General features: G+C 39.6%; 1 protein-coding gene across 1 annotated transcript in view; it reads right to left on the bottom strand.

Annotated features, from left to right (window-relative positions):
- Positions 1–2,175: 2,175 nt before the first annotated feature.
- Positions 2,176–15,635, bottom strand: part of KIF13B (kinesin family member 13B) — a gene marked incomplete in the record, with an annotated part of 3,953,176 nt that continues 3,939,716 nt past the window's right edge. The window contains 1 exon segment of the mRNA XM_044062707.1: positions 2,176–6,446. Coding sequence (XP_043918642.1) covers positions 6,151–6,446 — 296 coding nt within the window.

The raw sequence follows: 15,635 nt of genomic DNA, 5'->3' as shown, positions 1-15,635 counted from the left end.
ACTGTACCTCAGGAGAGATTTTCCCCTTTGAAGCAAACTTCATTTACAAAAACTGCTTTTGATAAACAGTATGAAATCAGCATTTTGCAGAAACTGCTGTTGCTCAACTGTGCAACTCCCATGAAGTGAACTACATATTGATATTTTTCCTCTCCTTTCTGCTTTGTTGCATGTGAACAAGTGCATATAATCAGTGTTACTAGGATAGTGTAACTTACTCTAAAACAAAGCCTACAGATTCTTCACAAGCATATTAAACATTGCTAGCCTTAATCACCTGTTTCTAAACCTGAAAGAGAGACAACAGACAACAGTTCCAAAACCCCAAAACAGTGCAAGGTTCATAAATTACAAATTAATAAAAGTGTAAACTGAAGTTGGTATGTGAATGGTTAGATAACACTGCGGCTCCCAGGTGCACAACAAGCAGCATTTCTTATAACACAAAGCAACTGATAGTGGGTAACTAAAGTTTAAACCCACACACCATAAAAATAGGCACACCAACTTAACCGATAAACTAACACAGACTTATTGTTAAATACATCCCAAGTATATCGTTTACCAAAAGGAACAAGACAAATGTGCATTTTTTGCACTGCAAAAATGCAATTAAAATTATTTTAAGATATCAAATGTTAACATTTAAACAAGAACATTTCCTTTGCCCTGAAAATGCTAGTTTAGAAAATGGGGACATATAAATAAAAGCAAACTAACATATATACAGTAAAATATTTTAAATACAGGACCCCAACTACTGCTAGGAGAATGCAGTATAACATTATGGAACACTCACTAGTGTAGACAGTAAGCTAAAATCTATATCATTAACATTACTAGACTATTCAAAACAATGAAAAGGTACAAGGTTTTATGACTCAGCATCTCTCATCTTTAACTTTTTTCATTTATGCCATGAAGCAAAATTTGTGTAAGAGAGACACAGAAAATGAATGCTGTCTCATCTCCTTTGTTTAAAATGTTTTCCTTACCTTCTGCAACAACTTTAACATCTTCACACTCAGAAAGAAAAAAGTCAAACCATGACTAAATTATACATTTTGTTGTAAAAAAAACATGAATCAATAAAATACATCAACGAATCACAAGTGTTTCACTCCCATCCTCCCTTTTCCATGTTATTGGCAAGTTATGTTAATAACTACCCTTTGAACCCACCCTTTCTCTTTTTCTTTACTGTCAAAACCAAGTTCTTATCAACAGACATTGCTTTTATAACAAAGATTCGGTAGGGAGTGCTTGGTAAAGTAAGAACTCTAAGTAGCACAACCTGTGTCATCCAGGCCTTTGGGAAAGGTGAAAATCTCCTCTAAAACCTGCAGTAATCCAGCCAGTCCTGAATTATCAATGCATCATTCATTGCCTACTGTGCCCACTATGAAACAAGAAATCATATTTGACAACAGGTAAGTATAGTGATGGGAAATGACTGGATTCCATAATTTTTTAACACCCTGTCTTAGTAACTGGTCAATGCATGCTCTTAAATGGTTAGTTTTACCAAATCAATGGTTATTCTTGCATTATTGTTTCCATTTTAGACTGCTAGTACAAATAAGATCAACTGTTAATAAACTAGGGCAATAGGCTGTCAATGCTGCCCATGGTTCCACATATTTGAGAACAAAACCCAGCTTTTTCTCAACTAAGAGCCACAGATTTGATGGAGCACTTCAGAAACACTAATAGCAAACAGACATTGGTTCCCTTTCACCACACAATACCAACACAAATGAAATCAATTACCAGTGAAAATTCTGTATATTAATGCAGCTCCACAGCACATCATATTTAGGACTACTATTATGGGAGGCAGCCTACAAATAAGCTTTAGTGTTTAGTAACAGAAATGCTTAAAGGAACTAATTTCATATATGACAGAAATTTATTAGAATATACCTCACCTTCAATAACCAGCTCAGAAAAATGAGCCAAAGCTAAATCTTTCAACAGGCTACACCAACTCCCCACACCAAAATGAGTACAACCTTAAGAAAACATATCATTTGGATGAGTGCAGTTTGGCAAATATAAAAAGAGCAAATACAGTCTGCAGAACCTACTTTCACCAACAGTGTAGTTTGTTTTTTTTCTCCACTATTGTGCGATCTCACAGTTGGTATATATATATATATATATATATATATATATATATATATATATATATATATATATATATATGTCTCCCCACACGCCCCTGGAAAATAAATAAATACTGTAATGTTTACTGAAGGTAATTTCAGTGAATGGTTTGCAATTTGTTTCCGTTCACCGAAATTACCTTCGGTGAAATGACATGACTCCCAAGCTTAATATTCTCCTCAAAAATGATGCTCAAGATGACTGGTTATTTACCATTGTAGGGCAAAAGATTTTGTCTCTAATGAAATTCACTGTTACATTATCTTACAAAATGAAATTGTAATGAATAATATGAAAAAATAACTGGAAGTGATGAAAGTAACTAAAAGTAAAAGTGTCAAAAAATAAAACGTATTTCATGTTAAGGAAGACAGAAAATGGACTATATTGGGATTTTATGGTACTAATATAAAGAAGATAATCTTTCCTAGGTTGAACTACGTACAGATACTAAAGGATTCTATACAATTCTGAGGCCTCGTCTCACCCATTAAACCAGCTGTCAACTCATATACAATAAATGAGAATTCATAGGATACCGTATACATGTTCATATCAGATGGTCACACTGGGTAAAATGAAAGGTAGGTCATTTGTGACGCAGAATATTTAAGTCATTACTAGACAATGGAAATCAAAGTCTAAACTGACTACACCTGAAATAGTGAATATTGTAACAGAAATAGAAAAAAAGGAAGTGGGATCTTTAGAAAATGTAGGAGTAAATTACATAGAAAAAATGGAAAATGTGGGAACAATACATGCAGAGAAATGTTTTGGGGGAAGAATGAGGTTTAAGAGAAGGCAGGAATTTAACTATTTATGTAATGCATGACTGATTACATTGATGCAAAATGTAAATGTGAATTAGTTAATAAGGTTTAATTACTTTTATATTAATGTAAGTTTGCCTATGTCACAAGTGATAATTCATAAGTCACAGGACAGAGACATTTGGTGAAGTTTTGCTATAGAAAAATGTCCAGCAATGAAATGACTAATTCCATTTGGGGAGGTGTGGATGGCCAACAATTGTGTATTTGGTCAATAATGACATTCCCAGCCTTTAGAACAATTAAAATACTTAAAAATAGAGTCTACCATTGTGTTGAGGGCTGATGGAGTAAAGTCTGTTCAGTTAATACTGTCTGACCAAAAGGGCAATACGCAGAAGTCTTTTTAACCTACCCTACGGTTTGCTGACTCCCAGTTTGCAATAAAGAGTACAGCTCCTGCATAGGGAGATGGGTAGCACTTGTGTAGAAAACATTTTTTTTAAGTTGTTTGCTTGATTTATCATACAAACTAGCTTCATTGCAGTCATTGTAGTAGTCTTCTAGTAAAAGAATTTACACACTGAAAAAAAACTACAACTCAAACTGCAATTATTTAATTCTAGTAGAAGACCGCTCCCTACTAAAAATGAAAACTCACTAAAGGTTCCAAGCTACACAAGAGTACTGAAACATTATTAATTTCTTACCTAAAGAAATCTTTTGGCCAAATTAGATTAGAGTGAATTACTAAACTTAGCAAATACATATTTAACTGAACGACTGCTGTCTGAGCATTACCAAAAGAAAACAGGACTTGACAAGCAAACCAGATATGGAGCATAATCCATTTTTGTGTACAGGGCCATCTCCACTCTAGTATAAAATTCTAATTTCTCTGTCAATACTGTATGGTAGGAAATATCATTTCTTTATATTACAGCTAAGTCCTCTACACTCTGGCCTCAAAATATAACACAAGGTATGATGAGGGATATTTGGGAACTGCATCTTATTTCCTAGGGAGCTATGGGTCAGGCAGACTATGCTCAACAAGCCTTGTTTCAGCCATCTGCATTCTCACCAGATTAAATAATCCCAAATTAACATACTGATTCTGAACTCCTCTTTCACTGCCTTTTAGGTGCACAATGTTTAGTTCTTTTAGTCTTCACTAAGACACTGAAAACTTACTGTGCATACCACCATACAAAGTTTTAGTCATGTAATAGCCACAATCCTCGAAATTCATAATTTTTGGGGGAAGAGGAAGAGATGCAACACAAGAACATCTCAAATGAAACAAAATTAATGGCAGCATCTTCTTGAAAGGTGATCTAAATAAACATTAAGAACATGGTGGCTAAGACTGCCCGGAAAATTGCGTGGATTCTTTTAACAAGAGTGCAATACCCAACTAGTCCTCTGCTGCAGTGGTTGGACTTCAACTTGTGATTAAGGTTAAACCAATTTCTGCAACTCAGGAAACAGTACAACTGAACAAGGATTATGGTCAGGTAAAAAGTTATCAAATGCTATTAAATTAATGATTACTGCTGTTTAGTCAGTCTGAATTACTAATGAACAAGAAAGCTAAAATAATGCAACTTCTTTGCTGCTGTATCCCAATGACAAACCCAAAGGAAACAGATTTTCTCTGAAAGTATCATAGTACTCCAGCTTCTCTTATCTAACCTGAGACTTTACCAAGACTTTAAGCTACTCAACCCTTCAAAGGCAAGTGATAAACTGACAAAACTTGCTACATTTGCCCTAATGGGATTTGGTATATACAAAAATCTTAATGCAGTAAATCAAACTTGTCCTGACCTCTCCACTGACATATTCATTACACTATCTTGAATAAAACAAAAGGAACGTATAAACCTGTCTAGAGGACAAAAGCAGCAAGAGCAGCCCATTAATGCTCTATTCTGAACACTGCTTGCTACATGGATGTCAAAGCATCCTAACACATGCATTTGGAGAAATTAAAAAAAGAGAAAATACAAACTCTAATTTGATTGCTGTCATACCACGTGCGTTATCTGGGCTTCAGTAACTTCATTAAATTACTATAAAGTGTCAGTTTTACAAACTTACCAATTTAGAATAAAATAGAAGTAAAACAGACAATGGTTTTATAATACCCAGTAATAAATTAAAACAACAACTTCAAACAAGGACAAATCAAGAAAAATTACAAGTAATACAGTCCCAAAGCATTAAGGACAAAAAGGGGATGTGTTAAGCAGCCCCACTGCATTCAGTAACATCAAAGGCAAACACTGATTTAAAATAAATGAACAAACCTTACATGCCATAGCCCTTTAAAACATTTCTGTAATGCCCCTTAATGTTTTTGGAACAAACACTGCTAATGGCAGTTAGAATACCAGTATTTAGTCTTATGTGGATAGGCTAGAGTAAAGGCCTTACCTCTGTCAGTCATAAGAACATGAAAAACGAAGGACATTTTGGGTAACTGAACTTGTACTCTCTAAATGGAACAGTGTAGTACATTTCTGTCATTAGAATTAGCATGGGTGTGTAAAGGTATCAGATATGCTTACAGCAAGTCAAGGAATGTTTTATTAATTACACTGGAAGACAAGCTCCAATTTCAGGATATGGTACAGACCTTACACAGCTGACATACAGGATGACCTGGAACCTTATCAGTAGTATGGATCTAGCCATCTTCAGCAATCTGGACTGCAACAGGTGCTTTTAATGTATTTGACAAACTGGATCCATGCTACCAAGTACAACACACCTAACTCTATAAATCAGTTTACTCGGCTTGAGAAACATTCTGCATACAAGATACTGATTTGTAGAGATTTCTTAGCTGAGATTTAAAATGTTAACAACTGTAACACTGCTTAATGGTTTTGAATTACTAATCAAAACTAATACGCTACCTTCTATATTTAAATTATTACTCTTATTTAAAAGTGATTTAAAGGCTTAAACTTGAATAACCGCACTTAAAAATTTGGAAAAAAATACTACTGAGAAATTCTGCATACAGCTGAAACAACAAAAAATGTTTTGAAAGGCATACAACCATCTATAATATACCATCTGCCAATACAAGACAGGAAAATATATGGCCTGTTGCACTTTGCCTGCTGTTCCATCTTCAGAGTTGATCTACACTGATAAAGAAAGCTTAAAGTAGTTTTTTTTTTTTTAGATAGAAACTATTTCAGCTGGCCCATGACTTCCTATTCTCAGATTTACTTGGACTTTTTTCTCCTGTTTGGCTAGCTGCTCCACCTTCATGTTTAGCCAGTGCTGTCAGTGCAGAAAGGTTAGGATTTGAACTTGAAATGCTGCCACTTTTCCTTCTCTCAGATGTAACTGCAGCTTGTAGGCGGATGCCTGTGCTTCGTCTCTTAGCTGTACTGGTGGCCTTTGTGACTCTGTCTGGTCTCACTAGAACACCATATCCTGGGTTGCATCTGAAGTATTGTTTTCCATTTACTGATCCATCATTTTTTCCTGGAAATAAGAAAATAGAAATGTATGTAAATTCTAATAATTCATAAGAGGAGCAACATACAGCAAAGATATTCAAGAATTATAGAAGAAATTAGGCAAAAAAAAAACAATGGTTCGCTTCAATAGATTTGTTGGTGCTAAGAGCTCCCTTTCATGATGTACTCGCAGAATTATGAAGTAAATTAAAAAACAGAGAAAGCAGCAAACGCAAACATTTCTAAACAATAAAAATAAGGATATGTTTAAAAACTACAATCACTTCAAACTAGTTGCTAAAACATGCAAGACCTTAAATACAAAAATACAGATAAGCAGTAAGATTATTACTGCTGAAAACAACAAGGGATTTTGGGGGGATACATAACTCCTCCTTTTAGGAGGACAGAAATAGACTGTCCCAGTAGTGTAACTGCAGTATGCCTATCTCTAACACTACTAACCTGATTTCAGACAGTTACTTGGGTGGAGATGGAAGAATTATGTGGCCAAAAGTTAGCTCTGGAGGAGGCAGGGCTGGATCTTCCCCATCACAAAAAATCCCTGCTGAAGACTAGGGCACAGCTCCAGGCTCTAGGGTAATAACAGCTTCTTGAAATGGTGTGCTGCTGTTCGAACGCATATAGGAGATAACATGAGACCGAGGAAATTAATACTAAAAGCAAACACCAACAATACAAAAACACGACAGTGCATTATACAACTCGATCCAGGATTATGGGATAAGCTTCTACTTAATCAGAAGTCATCAATTTTTATTTTGTTTCAAAAATTATATACATTATAAAACACCGAAAAGACTTTACAGCAATCAAGTTTTCTGAAGGCCACTAGGCCATAAATGTGTGTACTACGGGTATATTTCTAAAAAAATATATTAATATGAAGTTAAAGCAATCAAGCATCTTGAAATCAGTGAACTGCAAGTCTGACAATCAAACTCACAAACTTGATATGAGTTCAATTATTTAACTTTTTTATATATCTTATTTCTCCCCTACTGCCTATCACCTCTCCATTCCACAGGAGCCATAATGCATGCAGCTATCAGGGGGTTATGGTTAGCTCTCTATCCCCAACCTCTGGTGGTTGACATGAGGACTCGTATCACATTGGGTACATGCTATGCCCTCCCTCGACATGAGTATGATCCCACACACATCTATAGCTACTATCACTGACTTGAAACACCAAACCCAAATATCTTCAGTCATGCAAGTGTTGTGGCTTGCATGAGAATAATATGACAGAAGCCACCCTCTTCTTCCATGCTGGATGGGCAAGCTGCCATAAGCCATTCATTTCTATCTTCCACTGACTGGCTCTTCTAGCGCTAGAGCTACTAGTCAAGCTTGTGTCATCTGGGTTACAGTCAGGGCTTTGCCCTTAAATGTCCCAGAGCTGAAGGTTAAAACCACATGCTCAAGGGTGAGAAAAAAAAAGACTTGGTCCCACCTTTTAAGTACTTACAAATCACTGGATCAACATAAGGCTTATGAAAGACAGCCCTTATAAAACTTGCCTGGGCTCTGGATGCCAAATTTAGGCTGTACTAACTTGTTAAAAAAAAAAAAAAAAAAAGTTAACCAAAAAACACAGCTGTGATACATACTAATGTATGAAGCAAATGTGTGATAATGCAATGGGCTCAAGCAAAAGTAAGATTTGAAACCTGCCAGCATTACTTTCCTAGTAAAACAGAAATGCTGAAACAGTGCCCTCACAAATCATGTTTACTTGATCACTGATTCACCTACTCTGTCACAGCAAAAGTTCACACATACCCGTTTTGGTAACCAGACCTCCTCTGTCATGGAAAACTCCATTTGAGGACCTTATGAATATCTAGTTTATAAAGGAGAGCCTTCCTGTATTTGATGTGCTTGGTTAAGTATACAGAGTACACACTGCAACCGAGTGTAGCAAATTATAGATTAGTAAGGAGGGAATACCTGCTTCACTCTAGTCAGAACTGCAGTACATTTGGGAAGGGATATAATTCACTGTAGGGAAATCAAATATGTACACCTTGGAAGACTGCCAGTTCATTTACACATTTTTGGAATAAGGGAGAAAAAAGAGAGCACCATGAAAGCCCACATGGATATACAGGGGTTACATAAAGACTCCCTACAAAAGGGGTCTCAGCTGGCAAAGTACAGTTGTGCAAGTCCTACTTGCCCATAACAGTAGATATTTAAATTTATTCACCTGGCCAGCTTGCCAAAGCTCCAACTCCCCTCCCCTCTCACTCACTCTAGCTGCTGATACATTTCCCTTCAAAAAGGATGCAGCCAATCAGCAAACAAGAATAAGAAAAATCTTTATGATTTTACTGCCCTGGGGAAGGAAGGTAGATTCATCCTGATCCAACAATCTAAAATCACTTTAAAAATAATCCAAATAGCAACAACTACAACAAAGGAGGTTGTGTCCCACCTCAGTTATTTACAAAGAGGGATAGTGGTGGGTGTGGCTACTCCAGCAGTGAAGAAATTTGAACATCTACTGCTGTGGATGAGTAGGACTTAGAAAAAAAAACTGTACTCTATTCTTAATTCTCAGTGCTGCAGTAGCCTATGGGTAGATTCCCCAAGGCTTACTTATCTGGAAGGAGGAAGGATAAGGGTTTAGGGGGTTCAGCCACCTAGGCAGTGAGACACTTCCGTGGGCTACCTTTGGTTGGGAACACATGGAAGTCACATTCAGCTGCAGAGAAATATGGCTGTTGTAAATTCCTTGTGGGCTAATAGAAACACACACTGCCACACCCACAGCTTCAATAACCAAGTGCACGATGGCAGAAAAGGCAATGATTGTTGTGCTCAGTGTACAGTACATGCTTATGTAACAACAACATGTAGACGTGTGCTCCAGCATGAAGGAAATCCTGCATACTACTGTAGTCACACTTGTGCTCCAGTATGTATTTTTGGTAATGTTCCCTAGACATTGTGAAGGGGTAGTGGTCCACACACAGCAATTATAAAGGCACTAGCCCATTGTGCACTGCACTTTTACTATCACTGATATGCCCATTGGCCAGCCTGCCGCTGATGCCTGCCATACTGCCTGCTGTTCCATGTTGCTTTGGGGGCCATGGACATTATTTTCCCCCATGTGCATTTGGTTACTAAAGTTGTGGGCACAGCACTGCATTCTTCTCTTTGCCCAGGGAGTTTTAGAAATTCCCTAACCTCTTTTTACATTGTGTACAGTCCTGTGCTTCCCATTTAAAGTGCTCCCTCAGGGTCTCCCCAAATGTCCATGTGGGGGGAGGGAGGTTGGGCTAAGGCAAGGTTCTCAGAATCTGAATCCCATAGAAAGTGATACATAAACGTCCTCAAAGGTGAATTCATCATCATTATCATCCACAGAGTCAAAAGAATCATAAGACTCTTGTGGGGAGATGTCCCTTTTCCTTCTATCACCAGAAAACTCAGGGGCAGAACCTGGGAGATAGAGGTGTCCAGACCGGACTATGGTGATCAAATCCTCAGCCAACCTAACTAGTGATAAGCCTGAGTTTGGGAGTGGTAGCTGGAAGGCATTAGCTGGGGCAAGCTGGATGCAGCCTTTTATAGACCTTGGGCTTGGACAGAGGGTAATGTCCGTGCTTGGGCTGGGTTATGGCTGGACAGATGAATCCCTGGTGCAGTGAACTGTGGCAATCTCCTGATTATGAGACTCTGGACACCCCTTCATCAGTTTGAGAACTGTTGTCGGAAGCCAGAACCTGTGAATTGGCTACGAACCAAACAGACGCGCTAAGCTGCTTAGCTTGTGTGGAATTATAGAGACCTGGTGGCGTATAGGACTCTGCACAGGTCTTAATAGAGGCCTGTTCCACAACCTCAGTTGTCAAGAGGGGACTGTAAAGGTGTCTCACCTTCTTTGACAATAACAAGCCTAGGTGGACTGATGGGTGGCAAACAAGCGTTGTCCAGCACGCTAACATTTGGGCACTTTTCTTTCTTACACCTAGGGAGATCAATGTCAGCTCAACTGGCAGACAATATAGTACACAAAGGCCCTAGCAACACACTAAAGTGAGTAACTAAAACCTCAGCACTATGTTTGAGTGTTCTACTGTTGAAGCTTGCACAGAACTGACAGTTATGCATGTTGCATTCTGTGTCCAAAGAATTTACACAAAAGATGTGAAAGTCCTGGTGTGGTATCTTCTTGTCACAGGAGAGAGTTATTAACTCCCTCTGACATTAGTCAAGAAACATGAAATGCTCCCCAACAGGGTACTTAGCTTTAGATGTCTTCTTTCTCTGGTGCAGACCAACAGATGCATTGACTAGCACTCTGCTTTGGGCTCAGACTGCAAGAAAGAACTAAGGTTATGGCGCCAGCTGGCTCCTTTTTTAAGAAGATGTCTTGATGTCAGTCAGGGTGCCCTCTGGCATCAGAAGAGGAGAAAATTCTCTGGTAGTTCAGCTGGCCAAGGGTTTCCGCAGCAGGAAGTCCATCAGTTGTGAGTGCAACAGTGAAACATGATGAACATCTACAGGTACTACTTCCCTTTAGGGATCCCAGTGATTGACAAGGTACCAACTAAAAAATTACTTCCATTTGGCAACATAAGACTTTCAAGTAGCAGGTTTTCTTGCCTACTTTAGTACCTGCTGCATGTCCTCATGAAAACCTCCCTTAAAGGTATTAAAATTGAATCATCCAGGCTGTTAGTTATAGTTGTCTAATGTCGGGATGTATCAAACTTCCCTTCTACTATGCGAGTACATTCAGTCTGTGGACAATTTTATAAGAAGGGATAATCACTTCTGCCTGGGACAAAAAGGCGTCACCACAACGATTTTTGGTAATTCTTTTTGAATTGTTAGAAGTACCTTAGAAATCACTGGAAAGGATGGAAAAGCATACAAGAACATTCCCAACCAAGGGAATGTTACAGAATGTTTTGCCATGCTTGTTGCAAGGATGTCGAATAGAATTGTTCTAGTTGCCTGTTTTGCAAGGAGGTGAACTTATCTACTTGAGTTGTTCCCCATACCTGGATCAAGTCCTGGAACTTGCATGTATTGAGTTTCCACTCCTGAGGGTCTGTCCAAGATCTGTGGAATCCGTCTGCCAAAATGTTTTGGTCTGATGGAACGTAGGAGGCCTGAAGAGGCAGAGAATGCTGAAGCAACAACGCCTAAGCCATCATTGTAAACCAGCCAAGTGGGAATGACTTTGTACTTCCCCGATTTGCTGATCTGATCACTCCACCACTGCAATTCTTGCCTCACAAATCCCAGCACAAGAACTTTAAAATCCAAGGGCTTTAAGAGGTTCTGGGTCAGAGAATTTCTTAGGTAAAACTGCATATTCCTCGTGCAATCTAGTGAGTGATTTTATGAGGATCATGGATACTGCAGAGTTTAGAATCCTGAGAAATTCTCTTGCAGGGGCCTGAAATTGTTGAGAAAAACTCTGAAAGATCTGCTGGTAATCTATTACTTTTGCTTTTGGAAGGAAAGCCACCCCCAAAAAGACATTTCAAAATGAAGAGCAATTTGCATTAAGTTCTGCTATGCACACCATGGAAAAGATCAACATGGGCATATTAAAGCCCACTCCACCAGTATGCGAGTCAAGACTTCTGCAGGTTCTAGTGAAATCTCGGATGTGACAGAAGGTTGGACACCTTTGTAACAGACTCAAAATATCTGGGAAAAGACTGCAGAAATAAGCAAGTTGTTTAAATAATGAAAAAGTACATTTGTGTCCCACTTATCATAATTGTGCATGTTTGAGTAGCTCAGTGTTGCAGTACTAATTCTTGCATCTTCCTGACATAAAGAAGCCCACGACAAGGCTGATTTCCAGAGTCTTTGCATCAATCCTAGCTGACAGACATCCAATGTCTGGATGTCAAAATATAAGAAGGGTGTCCCCGTTGGCACCATCTTCAGGTCTTTCTAAGCAGTGAACAAGCAATCTGATGCCCGAAGAGAACATGACCTCCGCAACTGTCTGAATCTGAGTGAAAAGGAGGAAGAAGATAGGAGGCAGACAGTGGATGATTTTAGATATACGAGGACTGTCTGCACAGGAATCCTCTGTCCCTTGCACCCAGCAAAGGGGAGACAAGCAGTCAGCAGACAACAGGGGTTGGAGGATGGGAGTATGTACTGCAACACTGATCTACTGAAACAATTATATAATTATGGCAAGTGGGACACAACTGTACTATGTTATTGCAGTATTGACTTCTGGGAGGACACCCAAAGGTAACAGGTGAGTGGTAGGTCATTTGTATGGCCTTAGGAAATGAGTTTTTGCAGGATGGCAGTAGTGAAACCTGCTCCAGCCCAGAAAACACTGCCTAGGTTAGTGTTTTGTAAAGGTGTGCACTGAGTTCCATGTGGCTGTCTCTATGATGGCCTGGGTAGGGACTCCTTTGAAGAAAGCAGTGGTAGTTGCTCCATGCCTGGTGGAGTGGGCTTTAACATGCCCAGGTTGATCTTTTCCATGGTGTGAGTAACAGAACATAATGCAGTTTGCTATCCATTTTGAAACAGTTTGTTTGGAGACGGGCCTTGCACTGTTCACTCACTACAGAAGCCACCACTAACTGCTCTGCTCTATTAGGGGTTTTTGCCCTGTCTAGATGGTACCTGATCTGCCTCTGGAGATGTAGAGAATAAAGGACTTGCTTCTGTGGATTTGGGAAGACTGGTAGGTGGACACCCTATATTAGGGAAAGTTCTGATACCACCTTATGCATAAAGGATTGATTTGTTTTAAGGGGTACTCCATCCTTGTGAAAGGCAGTGAAAAGTTATTTAAATTTGATGGCTTGTGGCTTTGACACCCCCGTAGCTGACATAACAGCTATAAGAAAAATGATCTTCCAGGTGAGCAACTTTACAGGCAGTGGCAGCCAATTCAAAGGGGGCAAGGTTGGTTCATCTAACACACAGTTTAGTTCCCAAGCAGGAATAGGGTTCCTTCTGGGTAGTCTCAAGTGAATTACCCAATTTTAGGAAATGTTTCATGTGGGGGTGTGAGAAGATAGGTGGAACACACTGCAGGCAAGCTGACTGGCAGATGCATGTACTTTAATGCTGGAGTAGGAACATCCCTGTATAAACAATACTGACAGGTACTGGAAGACTGAGTTGATGTCTGCCTGAGAAGGGCTGGTGTTCTTGCTATGACACCAGTTGAAAAATCTCTTCCATTTTGCCAGGCACAATGTTCTGGTATTGGGTTTCCTTGCTTCTCTTATAATGGAAAGCACATCCTTGGGATATGAGGCTTTCCTTGGTGTCAAAACCACATCCTCCATGCTGTTAACTTCAGTATGGCTCAGTGAGGATGGAAAACAGACCACTTGGCATGGCTGTGGAATTTACTTCCTGTGGCAGGGTACAGAATCTCCCCTCACTGAGGGTCAAGAGGAGGAAGCACCAGTGTTGCTTTAGACATAAGGGGACCACTAGGATCAAGCTGGGTCTGTCCTCCTTGACTTTTGTCGGTACCCTGGGAATCAGAGGTAAGGGTGGGAATGCATACAGGAACAAATTTGTACATGTGAAACAGAATGCATGTGCTTTTCAAGTCTGTATACTCAGTCCTGGAGCAGAACTTCTCCAGTTGTTTATTCTGTTGAGAGGCAAACAAGACTACTGATGGGACTACCCCTACCCCCAACTGCAGAGTTAGGTCCAAGAGGACCTCTCTTCAGCATCTATTCATTAGAGTCTAGAACAGCCTTGTCTACAGAATCTGCCAGGGTATTCTTCTGATCCTGAATATAAGAAGTTTTCATTGTTAGCCCTAGTTCTTGAGCCAGCATCCAAATCTTCCTCAAAAGGCTGCACAGAGAGGACAGTGCCCCCTTGCTTATTTATGTACCACATTCATTGTGGTGTTGTCTGTCCAGATCTGCAGGGTCCCCTGGGCTTAAGTTCTGTTGAGACGCCTTTATGGTCAGATCTACTGCTTGTTGCTCCTTCTGATTTATAAGCAATTTTGTCTGCTGAGGTGTCCAGATGCTCTGCACTTTCATGGAACTTAAGTGGGCCTCAAGCTAGGTCTGATCAGTCTCTGGTGGTTTACCTTTGAAAACTTGAAACACACATTGTCGAAAGACAATTGTACGGAAGTATGTTTTCAAGTTTTTAAATACCCGAATAAAAATGCAGTGAATGTGCAATGAGCGAATGCACATCAACATTTGCTCATTGCAGATTCAGCATTGTGGGTGTGAAGTGCACTATAGTGGGAATTGGGAAGTGGACCCTTTCACCACTGTAGTGCAACCTCGGAGTTAGAATAATAAATTAGGGGGGTGCGGGGGGGCACAACCCCCCACATGAGGGGTGCAGGGGGACTTGCCCCCCTGACTTACGATCTGTATTCGTAACTGTAGTTCGAAAAATCAGCAAATCTGGTTTTCGATTTGCTGATTTTCGAACATTGGTGCAATTCGGAATGACGGTTTTCACAGTAGGGTTTCCAGGCTGTTCACAAGCATTTTCTTAGGAACCACTGAAGTTTCCCCATGCGTAACTTTGAAAGTGGGATCATGAGAATCCAGGATGCCACATACCTTAGACTCCTCAAGAATTGCCTTGTTGTGATGTATTACTTTGGAAGTTGACTGGTCAGGTGGCCTGTCGGAAAGCTATCTTGTCCTGGGGAAGGAAGGCTTTCTGCTAGACTGAGTCTACGATGGTTCCCAGAAAGAGGATCCTTGTTTGAGGAAGAATTTATGACTTTTGAAGATTTAAGGCGAGACCTACATTCCGAAAACCATCTACTGTAATGTGCAAGGCCTCTAGGATTTCTGCTACAGATTTTACCTTAATGAGAGAGTCGTCTAAGCAAGTGTAAATATGAACTCCCAGAGCTCTGCAATGTGCTATCAGAGGAGCTAAACATTTTGTGAAAACTCTGGGAGCAGTGAGCAGCCCAAATGGCAAAGCACTGAATTGGGAGTGAGAGCCTGTTACTAAAAATTTGTAAGTATTTTCTGTGACTGTCTACTATGAGGATATGAAGGTGTATTTTACACACCATGAAAGCATTTTGGAAGATCATGGGCGGTAGTTTTTGCAATATAATCATTTTGAACTTTGGGATGTTGAGAAACATGTTTAGCTTTGACAGGTGCAAGATGGGCCTGCAGGTGCACTTCTTACTTGGAACTACAAAGATCCTTGAGTAGTAACC

The sequence above is a fragment of the Protopterus annectens genome, chromosome 2.part1, assembly GCF_019279795.1.
Source record: "Protopterus annectens isolate FY-2018-M chromosome 2.part1, PAN1.0, whole genome shotgun sequence".
NCBI lineage: Eukaryota > Metazoa > Chordata > Ceratodontiformes > Protopteridae > Protopterus > Protopterus annectens.
Note: the sequence above shows the minus strand (reverse complement) of the source record. Positions and strands in the feature narration are given on the sequence as shown.